The 15,550-nt window shown below is 51.4% G+C and overlaps 1 protein-coding gene across 1 annotated transcript; it reads left to right on the plus strand.

Moving 5' to 3' along the window:
• Positions 1 to 232: 232 nt before the first annotated feature.
• VOLCADRAFT_87770 (uncharacterized protein) lies at positions 233 to 6,919 on the plus strand (the record flags this gene model as incomplete). Its single annotated transcript, XM_002947358.1, has 6 exons — positions 233 to 371; positions 1,578 to 1,909; positions 3,157 to 3,288; positions 3,486 to 3,493; positions 4,907 to 4,991; positions 6,185 to 6,919. 6 exons carry the CDS (start codon positions 233 to 235, stop codon positions 6,917 to 6,919), a joined length of 1,431 nt encoding a protein of 476 aa, XP_002947404.1.
• Positions 6,920 to 15,550: the final 8,631 nt, after the last annotated feature.

Here is a 15,550-nt window from a genome sequence, read left to right on the forward strand (position 1 = left end):
ATTATTTTGTGCTTTATAATAAACACAAGCCTAAATATAATTTTGTGCATCATCTCCTTAATGGCATGGGCGGAATTTCGATTAAGCGGCCCTCACCCACGCGTGCATGCGTCTGTCACACGTATCATCAACGCTCGAACGCAGAAACAAGAACCACTGAACCACTAACGCCACTACGGGCTCTGTGGTGACCAATACTTTGCGTACCAGTGCGCGTGGGGTTTTGGCAACCATGGCCAGCAGCAGCAGCAGCAGCAGCTGGCGAGGAGCCATGCTACTACTTCTACTCCCGGCGCTGTTGCTGCTGGGGGTGACGACCGCAGAGATCCAAGGCCGCGGTGGTGGGCCCAGCAGCGGCGGGGTGGCAATCGGTGAGCCTCATCTCAAAGTATCAGTGTGATATTACCGACCAGGGGTTGCATGAATTACATTGCATGCATTTACCGTAGTTATGACTCATAAGCTCGGAGCTCAACCGCAAATCGACGGTCCTGCTTTACGACGCCGTACAATCGATGGCAGCCGGCGCGTGTTTGCAAGGTTTGTGTACAATCCACAACAAAATTATTTTGCAAGAAAACGTATACATAGATTCCCCGGCCCTTGACTCCTATTATAGACTCCAGGGTTGTATGCGACTGTTGTAAGGTTCAAAGATACCGTTACCATCCTTCAAATGAACCTCAACCGGCCTTGCATTGGATTATTCTCGATTCACCGTGCCCAGCAAGACGTCGCGATTGTCCCTGCGGCTGCGGCTGCTGCTGCTACTCAGCGTGGCTACCTGAAGTAACATTATATACAGTACTCGGGGAACGCCACCACTTAATTAATTAAGCAGCTGCTTAATTGGTTTTCTAGCATTTTGCTATTTTTTCCTCCTGATTTTCAGTCGTCGGCTAGTTGTTAATTAAGTCGAAATATGTTATCAAACCCCTAGAACCCTAAAACTCTACGACCCTGTCCATTGACGTTCCAATACTTTACCGACGCAAATCCCGATCACCGAAGGTAGCCGCGCTCCTGCCTTGTGCTTTTTCTACTTATGTATGTGTGAGTGTCGCCTGTGAAAATTTGTGTCGTCGTCGTGTAGATTACCAAATTCCAGGCCTATCTATTATACCACGGCGCGGTCTATAGGCCATTCTATACAATGAATCTGTATACGATCTATTTCTTGATCCTGTCTATGAAACGACGACCTTATCTATAGACGATTGGAAAATTTTACCGACGGCGGTCTATCCGTCCGTAGAACTTCCATCGTGTAGCTATAGATCGTGTCGAGGTGCGTACCACTTAAAGGGACCGTCCCTGTCTATTGTACATGTACACGATTCATAGGCGATAGATGATCTATTTTTTCAGGCATCTAAAAACCTCTCTTTTATTTAAATCTTGTGAGGTATAGTCCATCCTCCCCTAAACATTTCAGGATTTTGTTCGCTAATCCCTTTGAAAAAGAGCAAGCCATTCGCTCATCACGCACCTGCTGCTGCCACAACACCCCACACTTTCGTCCCTTCGTACCTGCTGCTGGTGGCTACTGGTGGCTCGCCCGCTCCCTGCCCCCTCAGGCACCATCACATCGATAACACATCTCAAGCCGACCTACTACTTGCATGAAGCAGACAGTGGCAATGTGCATCGCCTGATCTTCTGTGATGAGATGCCGCCAAGTGCCATCCCAATCGGCAACCCCGGCGTCACTGTCATGTACGACAAGACGGTGAACGGTGTCATGTATTCGTGTAACGCCCCCACTGCGTCTGAGGAGCAGCAAGGAAGTCAGCAGCTGCGGCGGCAGTTGGCAGAGACGGGAGGGTCCATCACTGTCCCTCAGGAGCCGAGGATCCTGGTCTACATGACCACATTATGTGGCTACCCTTACGGAGGACTACCACCGGAGGTAGGCGACACAGCAGCACCATACATGTATACATACCGTAGTGCTACTTATAGTTCGTGCTACAATAATTCGGGAGGCACCACGAATATGTAGCACGTACAAATTCTAAGGTATCCCAAGGGACCGCAGCACCGAAATATCGTACCCTCCGAAGCCGGTCGATCAAACTTCGCAAAAACTAGGATTTCAAGGCGGAAATCAGCTCTTAAATACATAAAATATAGTCATAAACGTAGGACATGCGACCGTAATGTTTTTTTCGGCATCATGCGAGGTGAGGGGTGAGGGCTCCTGTTTGTGCATCCAGCTGCGTCGTAATGCCTTTTACGTCGGGGTTTCAGCCACATGAAGACACGTTTCAGTAGCAACCACCCAAACACTGTATTGGCCCGGCCGGTTGGTTATTAGGTCGTTGCCACTGGTACTGAACTGTACGATCGGTCCAGAATTTGCTAGGGCGTTTCCAAAGTGCGAAAATGGTGAGAGACCATGAGCCTAAGGGTTCCCGGTGGAGGGAGACTGACTAGAAGCTGCAGCTTGAAAGGGGCCCGAAACTTTGGAAGGGGCCCCGAAATTTGTATCATGCCCGCAAAATCTGGTCCGGCCTTCCCCGAAATTCAAAGAGCACGTACAAATTTCAGAAAGTTTTTTGACCCCTCCCCGAACAAAGCGATCACGAACTATAAGTAGCACTACGGTACAGAAATAGTGTACAAGGTGCTGTGTTTGGTTTGTACTGCACACTCTCGCTGCTGTGCGATCAAGATGTCTACACTACTACCAACCCGGGGTCGCTACCAATAGGTCAACCCAGATATATCCTGCATAGTAGATACACCTTGCATTTATAGACGATTTATTTTTCGGCTCTTGTAATATCCTGGAGGGAATATCACGGGATCTGCATCCGCCGGTCGATACTTTTCTGAAAGTCGAGATACAACAGGCCTATCTATACTTAACACGATGGCCCTATCCATGTATAATAAAAAAAATGAAGTTCCTACCACTGGTACGACCATTACAGTATTACATACCGTCATGGCACAATATTACACTATATAAAAAAACCGGCGGTACATACCCATCAGCTTGCTTGGCGGGCGAAGCAAGAAGCAAGCAAGTGGTTTCACTGGGTGCTAGATAGTTCTAGGCGCTGCTGACTATGTATGACAATCGGTCGGCCTGCCGGTAATGTGCGTCTCCTACCTGAGATGTGTGCCCCCTACGCACATGCATGAACGCAGATCGTCTACGATTTGCTTGTCATCGGCAACAAGCAGTTTGTCGGAAAAACCTTGGCGGACTACATGAATACCTGCAGCTATGGCCAGATCAAATTGCTACCATCAAACGTCAAAGTGTTGGGACCCGTGGAAGTGCCTTGCAGAGGAGTCCTAAATCGATCTTCCGGGTGGAACCCTGCAGACCTTAGTTTTAACACCAGCACATGTGCGAGAGAGAACATGCCTAAATGGCATTACTGGCTTGCCGACTGGGCATCTCGCAACCATGGCGTCAATACGGCAGACTACCACCACTTGATCATGGCTTTGCCCCCATCCGCCACCTCTAGGATTCCTGGTAAGCAGGTGACGAGTTTACGCATGCTAACAATCAGTGTTTTTTTCGTTTAGGGTGGGCCTCTTATTATTATTACTTAGGAAGTAGTAGATTGTATTTCAGGGTTTTGTGTGATTTTATTCTTTTAGCTGTGAGGCGCTGGGGAGGGCTCCGGGGCTGTAGTAGCTGGTACACAGTACGGCTATACAAATACGCGCTAAGCGCGAACGCCAGCATCTCGAGAGGCCTTTTCAGCGGCCATCTACTACAGTAGGGCCCCCAGACTGCCCCGATGAGTTACAGTCCCCTCGCAAACACCGATAGAGGCACACTCAGATAGTGCAGCTCTCAGTGTGTTATATCACGAATTCAGATAAGCGCCGATCGGTGGATGCAGATACCATGTTATGCCCAGAATTCTGCGATCATCCCCCCTCTCCAGTTAGAGGACGTCCTCGACCTCTAGCCGAGCCCAGGATCCCTACAGGATAACCAGCAGTCGCAGAACAGCGTCAACTGAGATTCGGACTCAAACCGGAACTGAGATATTTGTCTCGATACCCATTGTTACATCACGATTTCAGAAACGTACCGATCGGCGCATGCAGACCCGTGATATGCCCTCCACGATGCAACAACCCGCATCTTGATGTAACTGTACATACACCCCCACTCCACATTGCTGCATCCAGCAAATTTGCCCCGGGGCCCCGCCCTTCTTCCGGCTTCGAGGAAGCCGACACAGCTTGTCAGATGACCGTAATTCAAATAGGAATTATTACTCCCAAATTGGTTGACCAGACGAAACAAGTGACGCAGGTCCCAGCTCTACTCAGGCAAAACCCCGCCTGGTATGGACTTCCGCAGCAGTGCGGTATTTAGACGGCGAACTCAAGCAACCGTATTCACAAGCCGCCGGTTTGTTAAATAACAACAGAATTCATACAGTCTTGTAAACATAGACATTAAATGTAAACAGGTCGCAATTAAATACAGCTATAGTTATTTAGACCGTACAGATCGGACATCGCTCAGAATCGCTCCAAGCAACCGACAGATAGGTAAGCAAACAGAGCCACGAGGTTAATAACAGAACAGCTTACAGGAAACAACATGCACCACCTACTGGGAAATCATGCAAAATTTGATATTCGTTACATAAAATAATAGTAAGGTGTGGATGCATGGGATGGACCACGCACTGCCTAGCACTCAGTCCCGACTGACTTTCGTTGTGCATCCAGACTGCGGAGGCTTCAGTGGATTCGCTTCTCAAGGCACCTGGTTTAAAGATACATACCTTCGCTCGACAGTCAACAAATGGGGCTCCGGAATAGTTTGGTGGAGCTCACTTCTCAGTTTGGAAATCCTTTTTCATGAGATCAGTCACAATTATGGCCTGACTCACGCGGACATTCCCGGGGGCTGCGACAGTGGAGATCAGTGCGACCACACGTGCCCCATGGGCGGAGGTGGAGGCCAGGGCATTCGCTGCTACAACGCCCCTCATAACTGGCAGGTGGGCGCTGCATGTTACCACCGGGTTTTACGTTATGTGTTCCTCACTCATCAATAGCGGCTTCGTGCATGGTCACCATGCAGGAGGTAGGTAGGCAGGTAGGTAGGTAGGTAGGTGGGTAGGTAGGTAGGTAGGTAGGTAGGTAGGTAGGTAGGTAGGTAGATAGGTAGGTAGGCAGGTAGGTAGGTAGGTAGGCAGGTAGGTAGGTAGGTAGGTAGGTAGTAGGTAGGTAGGTAGGTAGGTAGGTAGGTACGTAGGTAGGTAGGTAGGTAGGTACGTAGGTAGGTAGGTAAGTTGGTAGGGTAGGTACGTAGGTAGGTAGGTAGGTAGGTACGTAGGTAGGGAGGTAGGGACGTAGGTACGTAGGTAGGCAGGTAGGTAGGTAGGTAGGTAGGTAGGCAGGTAGGTAGGTAGGTAGGTAGGCAGGTACGTAGGTAGGTAGGTAGGTACGTAGGTAGGTAGGTAGGGAGGTAGGTACGTAGGTAGGTAGGTAGATAGGTAGGTAGGTAGGTAGGTAGGTACGTAGGTAGGTACGTAGGTAGGTAGGTAGGTAGGTAGGTAGGTAGGTACGTAGGTAGGTAGGTACGTAGGTAGGTAGGTAAGTTGGTAGGGTAGGTACGTAGGTAGGTAGGTAGGTAGGTACGTAGGTAGGTAGGTACTAGGTAGGTAGGTAGGTAGGTACGTAGGTAGGTAGGTACGTAGGTAGGGTAGAGGGTAGAGGTAAGAGATAGGGTAGGTAGGAGAGAGGGAGGGCAGTACATGCGCATGCACTGCGCCTAGCAGTCTCCAAATGATTTAAGTGCAGAGTACTCTCAACCCGCCTCAGCTTGATGTTTCAGTAGCGGTCCACGTGGATGACATGTTTATATGGAGTCAGTCGCGGTCGACCTGACAACACGAGGATGAAATGACATGTGCGGAGTTCTCCATACCATTTGTAAAAGATAACTTAAGATTCCATTATACGATATGTGTGTCATGCAATACCGCAGCTACTACACTAATGCAGTCGATTCACAATACCGTAGTGACAGGAAATGTTCGTGTTTTTAATTTCGTGACGGCATTAGGAAATTATGTCACATATAAATAGTATTCATGTTAATTATCGCCTGCCTGTCTGCCTGCCTGTCTGTCCCGTACAAAATATGAAGCCTGACTTCTCCCTGTATCTACGTTTCAATTCCACGCAGGTTGGCTTAGGCAGGCCTTTCCTCCGTCTCAATGATACAAATCTGTCATACGGCAAGATTACCAACCTTACCATCCCGTCACAAATATCGAGACCCAACAGCTCAGTGATGGTGACAGGATTGCGAATGCCGACGGGCCTGAGCCTTTTCATCTCATCAAGACAAAATACCTACACTTATGACCTGCCCTACAGAGCTACTCAGGATCGCGATACCTTCATCCTCATGCACACTTTCAACGGTAGTAAAACCATCCTGACAGGCCAGATTAATGTCGGCGGAATTTGGAGTGACCCAGCCAGCGAGTTTACCATCAAGTTTGAGTCCTGGGACGACGTCACCGGGGCAAACGTGCGAGTATGCCGTCGCCGCTTCAACATCACCACCGAGTTGAACAACTGCAAGAACGGGTTAGATGATGACTGCAACTTCCTGACGGACTCTCAAGACCCCATGTGTTTCTCACCACCGCCACCGTCACCATCACCACCACCCCGCCCGCCACCATCGCCGCCTCTGCCTCCATCACCACCACCACCTTCATCACCACCGCCCCCCACTCCGCCGGCACCTCGTCGACCGCCACGGCTACCACCATCCCCACGACGGTCACCCCCGGTCCCATCATCGCCGCCTTCACCACGGCTACCCCCACCGTACAGGGCCCCCAGAGGCCCATCGACACCGCGGCCCCCTCCAAACCCACGGCCCCCAACCGCACGTTCGAAGCCTTAATAACTAACATCATCCATAATGCACAGAATTATTGCCATTGTGAAATAAAAGTGTTGCGCAAACAAATATAGACATTGACTGCCTATGGTGGGCGCTGTACAACATGTACCCGAAGTCTCGCACACAGAATTCGGATTAGTCGGCTATATACATGTCTATACATGCATATATGTGGCTGGCCATTCACGCAAGTTCATTCCTTGCTGCCTGCCTTCACGAGGTTCACTTGATGGCGACATTCATGCTTAATTAGCGGCTAATTAGTGTCGAGCATGTATGTATGTATGTGTGACAGTACATTTGATTGGCATGGGCGTGCACCCTTTTGGAGGTGCCCCACAGGCCTGTACGGCCTGTCGTAACTGCGGTACGGCATGGCCGGGAGGCGTGCGCCCTTTACCTCTTAAGTTGCATGATGACACTGTACTAGCTCGCTGGCTAGCTACGTTATTGCATCTTGCATCCTGCCTCTGTGCGATCATTATGACATACACATGTACATACATATCTACCGTTACACCACGACTTCAGAAAAGCGCCGATCGGTGGATGCAGATCCCGATGTGATATGCCCAGAATACTATTGAGTTATCCCCCCTCTCCAGTTAGCGGACGTCCTTGACCTCTAGCCGAGCCCAGGGTCCTAAGTAAAGGCAGTACCCACGGGATTACCAGCAGAACCGCGTCATCTGAGATTCGAACTCGGACCGGAACTGATATATTTGTCTCGATACCCATTGTTACATCGCGACATATCATGGCGCATACGCATTCCAACTGGCACACAAATCGAAGTGCCCAACAGGACCATCTGGCTTAAATATGTTGCCTGATTGGGACTACTAAGGTCGGATGACCTGGATCAATAATCGAAGCACTGCGTGTATCAGCCTGGATGCAAAACCGTATTGCATGCGACACTCGTGGAACGGACCTAGCTAGTCGTTGCTATCACCGCCATGCATCCCTTCATCAACAACAGCTCTTTATCAACAGCAACTAGTGGTATGCATTTGCATGCACGTCACTGCAACCGTAACATCTGCATGCTGCTGTTATTACTGACATCTCTAGATTAGACGTAGATCATGAATTTCGTACTGCTTGGACGTGAGATGAGTGAGCAATGCGGCAGTGTAATGGCGACAGTCATTGTGAAGAAGCCGAAGCTGTGTATTCCAGCACCTGCACACATTAGAACACACATGGATGGCAGAGCAGAAAAGAGTTCTGGTTGGATGTGCACGGGGGCAGTGCACTGATGGCCATGTGCACCCCTGTGTGTGCATGTGTGTATGTGTATAACACCAGACAAAGAGTACTCGCGGGAGATGCCGAGGGAGCTGAACCCTTCTTGCAGTATGTATGTATGTAAGTATGTATGGTGTGGCACATCACAGAGGCGGCACATGGCGGCAGCGGCCACCACATACACCTCATCACTTCATAGATATCCAACGTGTGATGTTGTATGCGTACAACATACACGCTTGCGTTTTTGGGGGGTGTAGTCCGATGATAACGATGTGTACATGTACATGTAATAAGCGTCCGGTTATCAACACAGGGTGGTTACTTGGCTAACACAACGACCTGGCATTATTACAAGCGCAAGAGGGTGCCAACCTAGGGGCGGCTTCAGTGTAATGTCGTACAGGTTGCTCGTCCACTTGGCATTTCCTTATCCCGTAGCTACTTGTATGACTCAAAGTGGGGAAAGGCCTTGAAGGCCGGAAAGAAGAAGTAGCGTACACAGAACCACACAGCCGTACACACATCTCCAGGTGCGATTGATCTGGATCGAGGGTCACTTGCGGACAGATAGACATACCGGTTGAATGCCTCAATCGTGGCAATAGCCTCTTCATCACCCCAGGGTGTGGCCACCTTCACCATCAGCCTGCAACACACACACACGCGGATACATGTGCGCACGTGAGGCACGCGTTCCTTGCATTTTTATTGGCATGCAATGTACCATCATCCATGTATGTATGACCTAGGTTACACTGTGGGCCGCGAGGGCCGGGGGCCAAAGCCGAAACACAGCGCAGCACACAGCACAAGTCGGTTAGTCTTGTGTGCTCCCGACCCCGACTCAGACTGCCAACACTCTACGCGTATGTATGTATGTATGTATGTATGTATGTATGTATGTATGTATGTATGTATGTATGTATGTATGTATGCATGTATGTATGTATGTATGTATGTATGTATGTATGTATGCATGTATGCATGTATGACGCTGATTACACTGTGGGCTGAAAAGCCGGGGGCCCAGGGCCGAAACACAGCGCGGGGGCCGGATGCACACGGCTGGTTAGCCTCATGCACTCCGCCCCCGGGTCAGGCCGCACGGGGAACAACGGCCGGCACACATCAGCGCTCGTTTGGCGCTCCAGCTAGACGGGATCTATGCCCGCTGGCTCCTAACATAAACGAAATCGCAACCGGGGGGCTCTTCCTGCCGACCGAACGAACCGAGCATCTCAGAGAGCTCGCAACCAGGACCTGGAGCCCGACGAGTCATCCCGGGCTGGGGAGGTCACCAAGCTCAAAAATCCTCACGCAAAAAGAGCGCAAAGAGCTCACACCACAAGACGCCAAACAGCCTCCTGAGACAACTACCCTCCTCCGCCTCTCCCTCACTGGACTAGTCCAGGGGAGATAGCACCCGTCGGGGGGATAACACCGCACAAGCCCACACCCTTCCACAGCACTGGGTCTAGCTTGAAAAGTACTCAAACGGGAAAACCCTGCAGTGACGCCGGGCGATCAAGCCCCCGAAAACCACAGGGGGGAAGGGTAGCCAGCTCGGCGTCCCCCCATTACCGCTCTACCAAGACGGCCGGTTCCCAAGATCCTATCTCACCTAAACGCCACAACACCCGAAACCAGCAACAACGGGGCGACGGGTGCTTGTTGCTGCCCCGTCGCCCCGTTGTTGCTGGACTATTGCTGCTCACAGGGGTGGCTGGGGCATCAGGAAAGGTTCCCCTTCCGGGGGGGTCTTCCTGGTCGCTTGAAGGGTGCCCTTCTGGTGGCATGCCTCTGATGGCTCACCATATTCAAAAGACAGGTCTCACGGAAGGCCGCGATTGCTGGTAAGCTCCGGCCTCCACATGTCGGCCATAGTCGTGGGGCCCAGGAGCAAGAATTCCGTAACGTCCTGAGGACTGGGGTCTGCCCGGTATGCCCGGGTGAGAAAGTCGGCTGTGCCCTGACAGCTGAGCCCGACCGGGACGCCTCTCACCTCCCACACAATGGGCTTAGCCTGTTGCTGGTTCTTCACCAGCAGCTCCACTTCCATCGGCTCCTTGTTCGAGGTCAATTGCACCCCAGGCACGCGTAATCGACCGTTGACGATGCGCCTGGCCGCCGTCAACACTGCCAGACCTCCTTTGGGCACAAGGATGGAGAGTTCCATCACAATGTGCCGTTCCCTTCCCATCGGATAAAGCAACCGTTTTTGAATGTGCGGGCCTCCCCAACGGTTGAACTCCTGGTTGCTGCGGAAGATTTGGCCAATTGTCGCCAGAATTTGAAGTCCTGATGGACCGTATATTTGCGTGATGATGTCGCCCGTATCTGAGCCTGCTGGCCACTGGACTGTCACCACGATCGGTTCCAGTTCTAGTGTGGCTCTGTAGATATCTAAGCCTTCATTTGTTCCATAAAAGCCACTGATGGCCTTTATCTTTTGGTCGGTATGGATTGCGGTCTCGCGGCTGAGGTCGGACGGCGGCCATTTTGAACATTGCCGCGGCTAACAGCCACTGCTGGTCGCCTCTGCGACATTTTCAGGCTAATTAGGTAACCATAACTACGCTCAAACAATTGAGGTCGCTGTCGGTGGCCACGGCCGCGGTTGGCCGACGGTCATAGTAGCAGCTTCGTCAAGCTTGGTCTCATCCATACATGTGTAATGTATGTATGTATGTATGTATGTATGTATGTATGTCTATGTATGTATGTATGTATGTATGTATCTAGGTATGACTTCGATTACACTGTGGGCCGCGAGAGCGGGGGGCCGAAGCCGAAACACAGCGCAAGGGTCGGGAGCACACAGCACAAGTTGGTTAGTCTTGTGTGCTTCAGACCCCAGCAGTTTCATTTCACATACACACACACTCATATATGCATACCTTGTTCGAATGGCGGGGCCCCGGATCCCCCGGTGCAGTCGTCGAATTCGGAGCTGCCCTGCGAATAATACATGAATATGCACGTACATTATTTTATGATTATTCTGAGGTACATGGCTGCCAGCGTCACATCTTCACTTATTTCCTCTATCTCGTCGCCCCCTCGGAGTTCCTCGTCTGTAATATCTCTAATCGCCTATAGACCATCTAGATAGCCTCAGACTTATCTATTACATATTCCACGACGTGGTCTATACATAGATAGACCATTATTCTAGACATTCACTGAAGAAATCTTAAACCTTCCGAGTGCAGTCGCAACAGACTACGGGCGTTAGTTGTGTAATTGCCGAATACAATGGGCACTCCGTCGTTCCAGAATCCAGTCCAATTTTACAAACAACACAAAAGGGACGTCCGTACATATAATACGAGCATGACGCCTGTAGATGATAAAAATAAAAAACCTTACTGACATAATTGCTTAGGCGCCGTGTGTGTGTCTCGAAATTTACTTAAAATTGCACATAAATTTGGGCAGCAGGCCTCGAGGCCTCAAAGACGCCTGCCGCCTCAACGAGTCAGAGCTATCATATATTAAGCCGCATACAAGATATAAACCCCTGTGATGGATGTGAAATGTGCCGCAAAAATCAGTTACCGGCGGTACCGGTATCAGTTAACGGAATCGTACCCGTACGGGTTCCCCATATCGGTACCACAACGGTGCCCTTTTTCGGTTTTGCACCCCACACCAAATTTGTGTGGTGCACGCAAATCAATATCAGCAGAGGCAGAAAGAACGGGTCTAATGTCTACACAGCGCGTTAGTGTGGGCAGGGCCTGCCCAAACTAGTGTGTGCTCGTAGTCGGTTGCAACTACGGTATACGATCTATTTCTTTGTCCTATCCATTTTACGATGACCCTGATTATAGACGATACAAAACTTTGCCGACGCTTTTAAACGCTCACCCACCTGGTACGGCGCCGCCACACGCCAGTGCTAATGCAGTGGACGGGTCTTCGGGTCGCTCCGGCAAAAAATCCAACACCAGGCACTGCATACAAATAGACGTACGTACATTTGTACAGATAGGTGCAGAGAAGGAAAGGTCATTTTGATTGAATGCATAAGTCAAAAACTATTATTGCTGATGGGGCTTTCCGTGTGAAATAAACCCACTCATGACAAGGCATGAAATGCCATGTACAACGTTGCACGTTTCCACGGATTGCTCTGCTTACGCAAGCGCACAGGCTAAGTGCAAGCGCACAGGCTAAGTACGACGGTGATGACCTCGTGTTTCAAGGGTGCAACGTGGTCACCACATTAAGACTGGGGCGCCCCCCCTTGCATTGGCCAGGTTCCTCTGGGAAATCTGTTGGGAGGCCAGGCACGTTGCGCCTTAGGCGCTTCATTGTGCCGGAGCAGACGAGCGAGGACGGACGACGGTGGTTCAACACCAATCTGCCATCCATAGGCCCCCAACCCCCGGCTTTTACTTTTAACCCCGCACGTGTACGGAAATTGCACGTTCTGTTCAACGTTGCACGATGGGACGTTCGGAGCGGGCATCAACGCCATGGCGAGTACGTACATATGTAGATACGTAGCGCAGAAAATGGCACGACGCAGCACGCATGCTTTAAGTCTTCGAGCGGTTTCCTGCCCCCATTAGGCACGGCGCTGCTTCGCATCGCATCTCACCTTATCCGGCCGCAGGCTGCTGCCAAGCGCGACGAACGTATGAACCATGAGCTGCTCAGAGAGGCCAACCGGGAGCGCAGCTGCCACTGCTTCAAAGCCTACAATCGGCATGTGCCCTAAAGAGATGGTGTCCCATGATAGCGCCGAGTCTGTTAAAACGGGCTGCTCCGTCGCTGGCGCAGAGAGCAACGACTGGGTTGCATCGAGGTGGCCGTGCGCATGAGCAATATGACTACAAGTGATACGTTGCTTATGATGCAGGGTTGTTAAACGCCTTGACCACGGCTTTCGCGCAAGGCTGAAGGCAGGATTCTCATGCCCTGCAGCGATACTGGCTTGACGACAACACTTATGGATTTCCATGTTTTCTTACTAACCAAAGTGCCATCAGAAATACTGCTAGCTGAACATCCTTTCTTGGTCAGGATGAGCGCTCCATTACCGCGGAAACGGCAACAGTTGCGATGCTTGGAAACACCATGCTGTAGCAGTATTCTTGTCACAACGCCGTATTCAAGCATCGCTCAATAAGGAACTTATGATAAGGTTGAAGTGTACGAGCGACAACCGCAGCAGCAGTTATTCAAGTCAATCCCTGCGCACTATCACGCATTGATAGATGAATTTTATCATAGCTGCTTGATCCATTTCCTCGTCGGCCATGGTATCGTCCTTCGCCGGTGAGGGCATGGTCCGTCGCTGGCAGAGGTCGGCAAACCCTGAATAACTGTCACGGGTACTGGTGCCAGGGTCGAATAACTGTATGGAAATTTTTTTTGGTAAAAGCCGAGGAAAGAGTGTCTGCGGGCCGATGTACCAAACTTACTACGTTACACTATCGCTATTAAAGCCACAGTTGTCTTGTCGCGCCCAATTACTGCGCAAACCTGCCTTTTGGGGGGAATTTCTGCACCCTGCCGTACGGCTGCCGTACCAGCGATGAAGAATTTCTGCAACGGGTACAACGGAAGGACCCGCTGTACCAGCGGCGTTTGCCGACCCCTGGTCGCTGCCCTCGCTACTGTCCTCCTGTAACGTGATAAGTGACCTGATAGGAGTGTTCTCGTTCTGTTTGGCTAGCTTATGTACCCGATCTGCGAGTTCCTTCACCAATTTCTCTTCGCATATTCCCCAGCAGTTCTCTGCACATCGTCAGCTGACAGTCGGCAGCCAGAGTGCCTGACCTGATTTAGGCGTTCACCTGGAAGATATTAATCTGTCCAGGAAATTCTTCGCGGGCGTATGGCCAAGAAGAAGGGGAGGCATCAGCAGACCCCGCCAAAATCGGTGAAGGAACTCGCAGATGGGGTACATAAGCTAGCCAAACAGAACGAGAACACTCCTATAAGGTCACTAATCACGTTACAGGAGGACAGTAGCGAGGGCAGCGACGGGCAGAGAACCACCATGCCCTCACCGGCGAAGGACGATACCATGGCCGACGAGGAAATGGATCAAGCAGCTATGATAAAATTCATCTATCAGAAAATTAGCCTCATGGATGGGCTGAACTCCAGAGTCGCTGGCCTGGAAACCAGCGTGTCTGGTCTCGACAACAGGCTCAAGGTGATGGAGGAACGGATCAGCAGCAGCGCCGCAGCGGGATTCTCCAGACGACATGAGACTGGCAACGGCAGCGCAGCGTTCCATGAAGATCCTATTTTAGGCGTAGTCGAAAATGTGGTTTGAAGAGGGGCGTCAGAGCGGCGTCGTACGGTGCGGTTGGTTGGTTGTTGTATTGAGCTGCTGTTTGCTCGGTGGTGTTTCGTCTTGTCTAATTATCTTCCTGGTGATCTCGGGCTCGGCTGCTGGTTGATACGAGCTCTCTTTACCAGAACAGCTGCTAGCCGCCGCTGTTATTGTCCGTTGGTCAGCGGTGTGGGTCTGGCGACCTTTCTTTCGACTTTCTTGTCCTTTCGTGTCTTATTAATCTTCAATTCATTTCGTCAGTTCGTCTGGTGTTGGTTGCTGTAGCCATGTCGCCCTTTGACCATCTGCGCACGACCGCTGACTGCGACCGAGAGCTGGTCTCCTTCCCACCGCTTTCATCGGATGAATTGTACATATTGCAGCGGGTAAAAGATCAGCTTTTGGCTATCGACGAGGCGTTGGCGACAGACCTCGGCCAGCAGGAGCAGCGTTTGCCCGCTCGGGCTTCAAAATCAGCCAAGGATGCCCACACAGCCAAACTCGAGTCCATCCCGCACAAGCATGAGTCACAGCGTTCGAGACTCCTTCGAGCCAACCCGTCCGTTACCGACCTGAAGACTCGCGACGCCGCTCGGCTGGCGATCCAAGAGCGTAAACTTCAGCTCGTCTCCGGCATTCCGCTGCAAGGCTGGCACCCCCTCCCAAGTGTGGGCGAGGACGACGCAGCGCTCGCTGCCCCCAGCGAGGGAGGGAGGACGTCCTGTACACCGTGCCGGAGTGGGGATCGATGTTCAAGGCGGCAGGAGGACAGCGCCTGGCGTCCGACCAGTCAGCCTTCAACAGTCATGCCAACCGCGTCATCAACCACAACATTCACGGCGGCCGGCGCACAACGACAGGCGGACGTCACTGCCCAACGTGAGTTCCATAAGGGGTTGCTTGTGCGCCCCGTCCCCGTTGGCTCCTTGCATGCGTGTCGTGTAGAGGCCGACTTGTAGTGCGGCTTGCCCTGCTTAGTGCGGCTGTCAGTGTTTTCTGGGAGGGACTACTCCGCGTTGCCCTCTGTTGGGTCGTACCTGCCTTGTCCACGAGCCGGCGGCCTGCCTTTCCAGCGTTCAGCG

The sequence above is a fragment of the Volvox carteri genome (genome assembly GCF_000143455.1).
Source record: "Volvox carteri f. nagariensis unplaced genomic scaffold VOLCAscaffold_6, whole genome shotgun sequence".
NCBI classification, from domain to species: Eukaryota; Viridiplantae; Chlorophyta; class Chlorophyceae; order Chlamydomonadales; family Volvocaceae; genus Volvox; species Volvox carteri.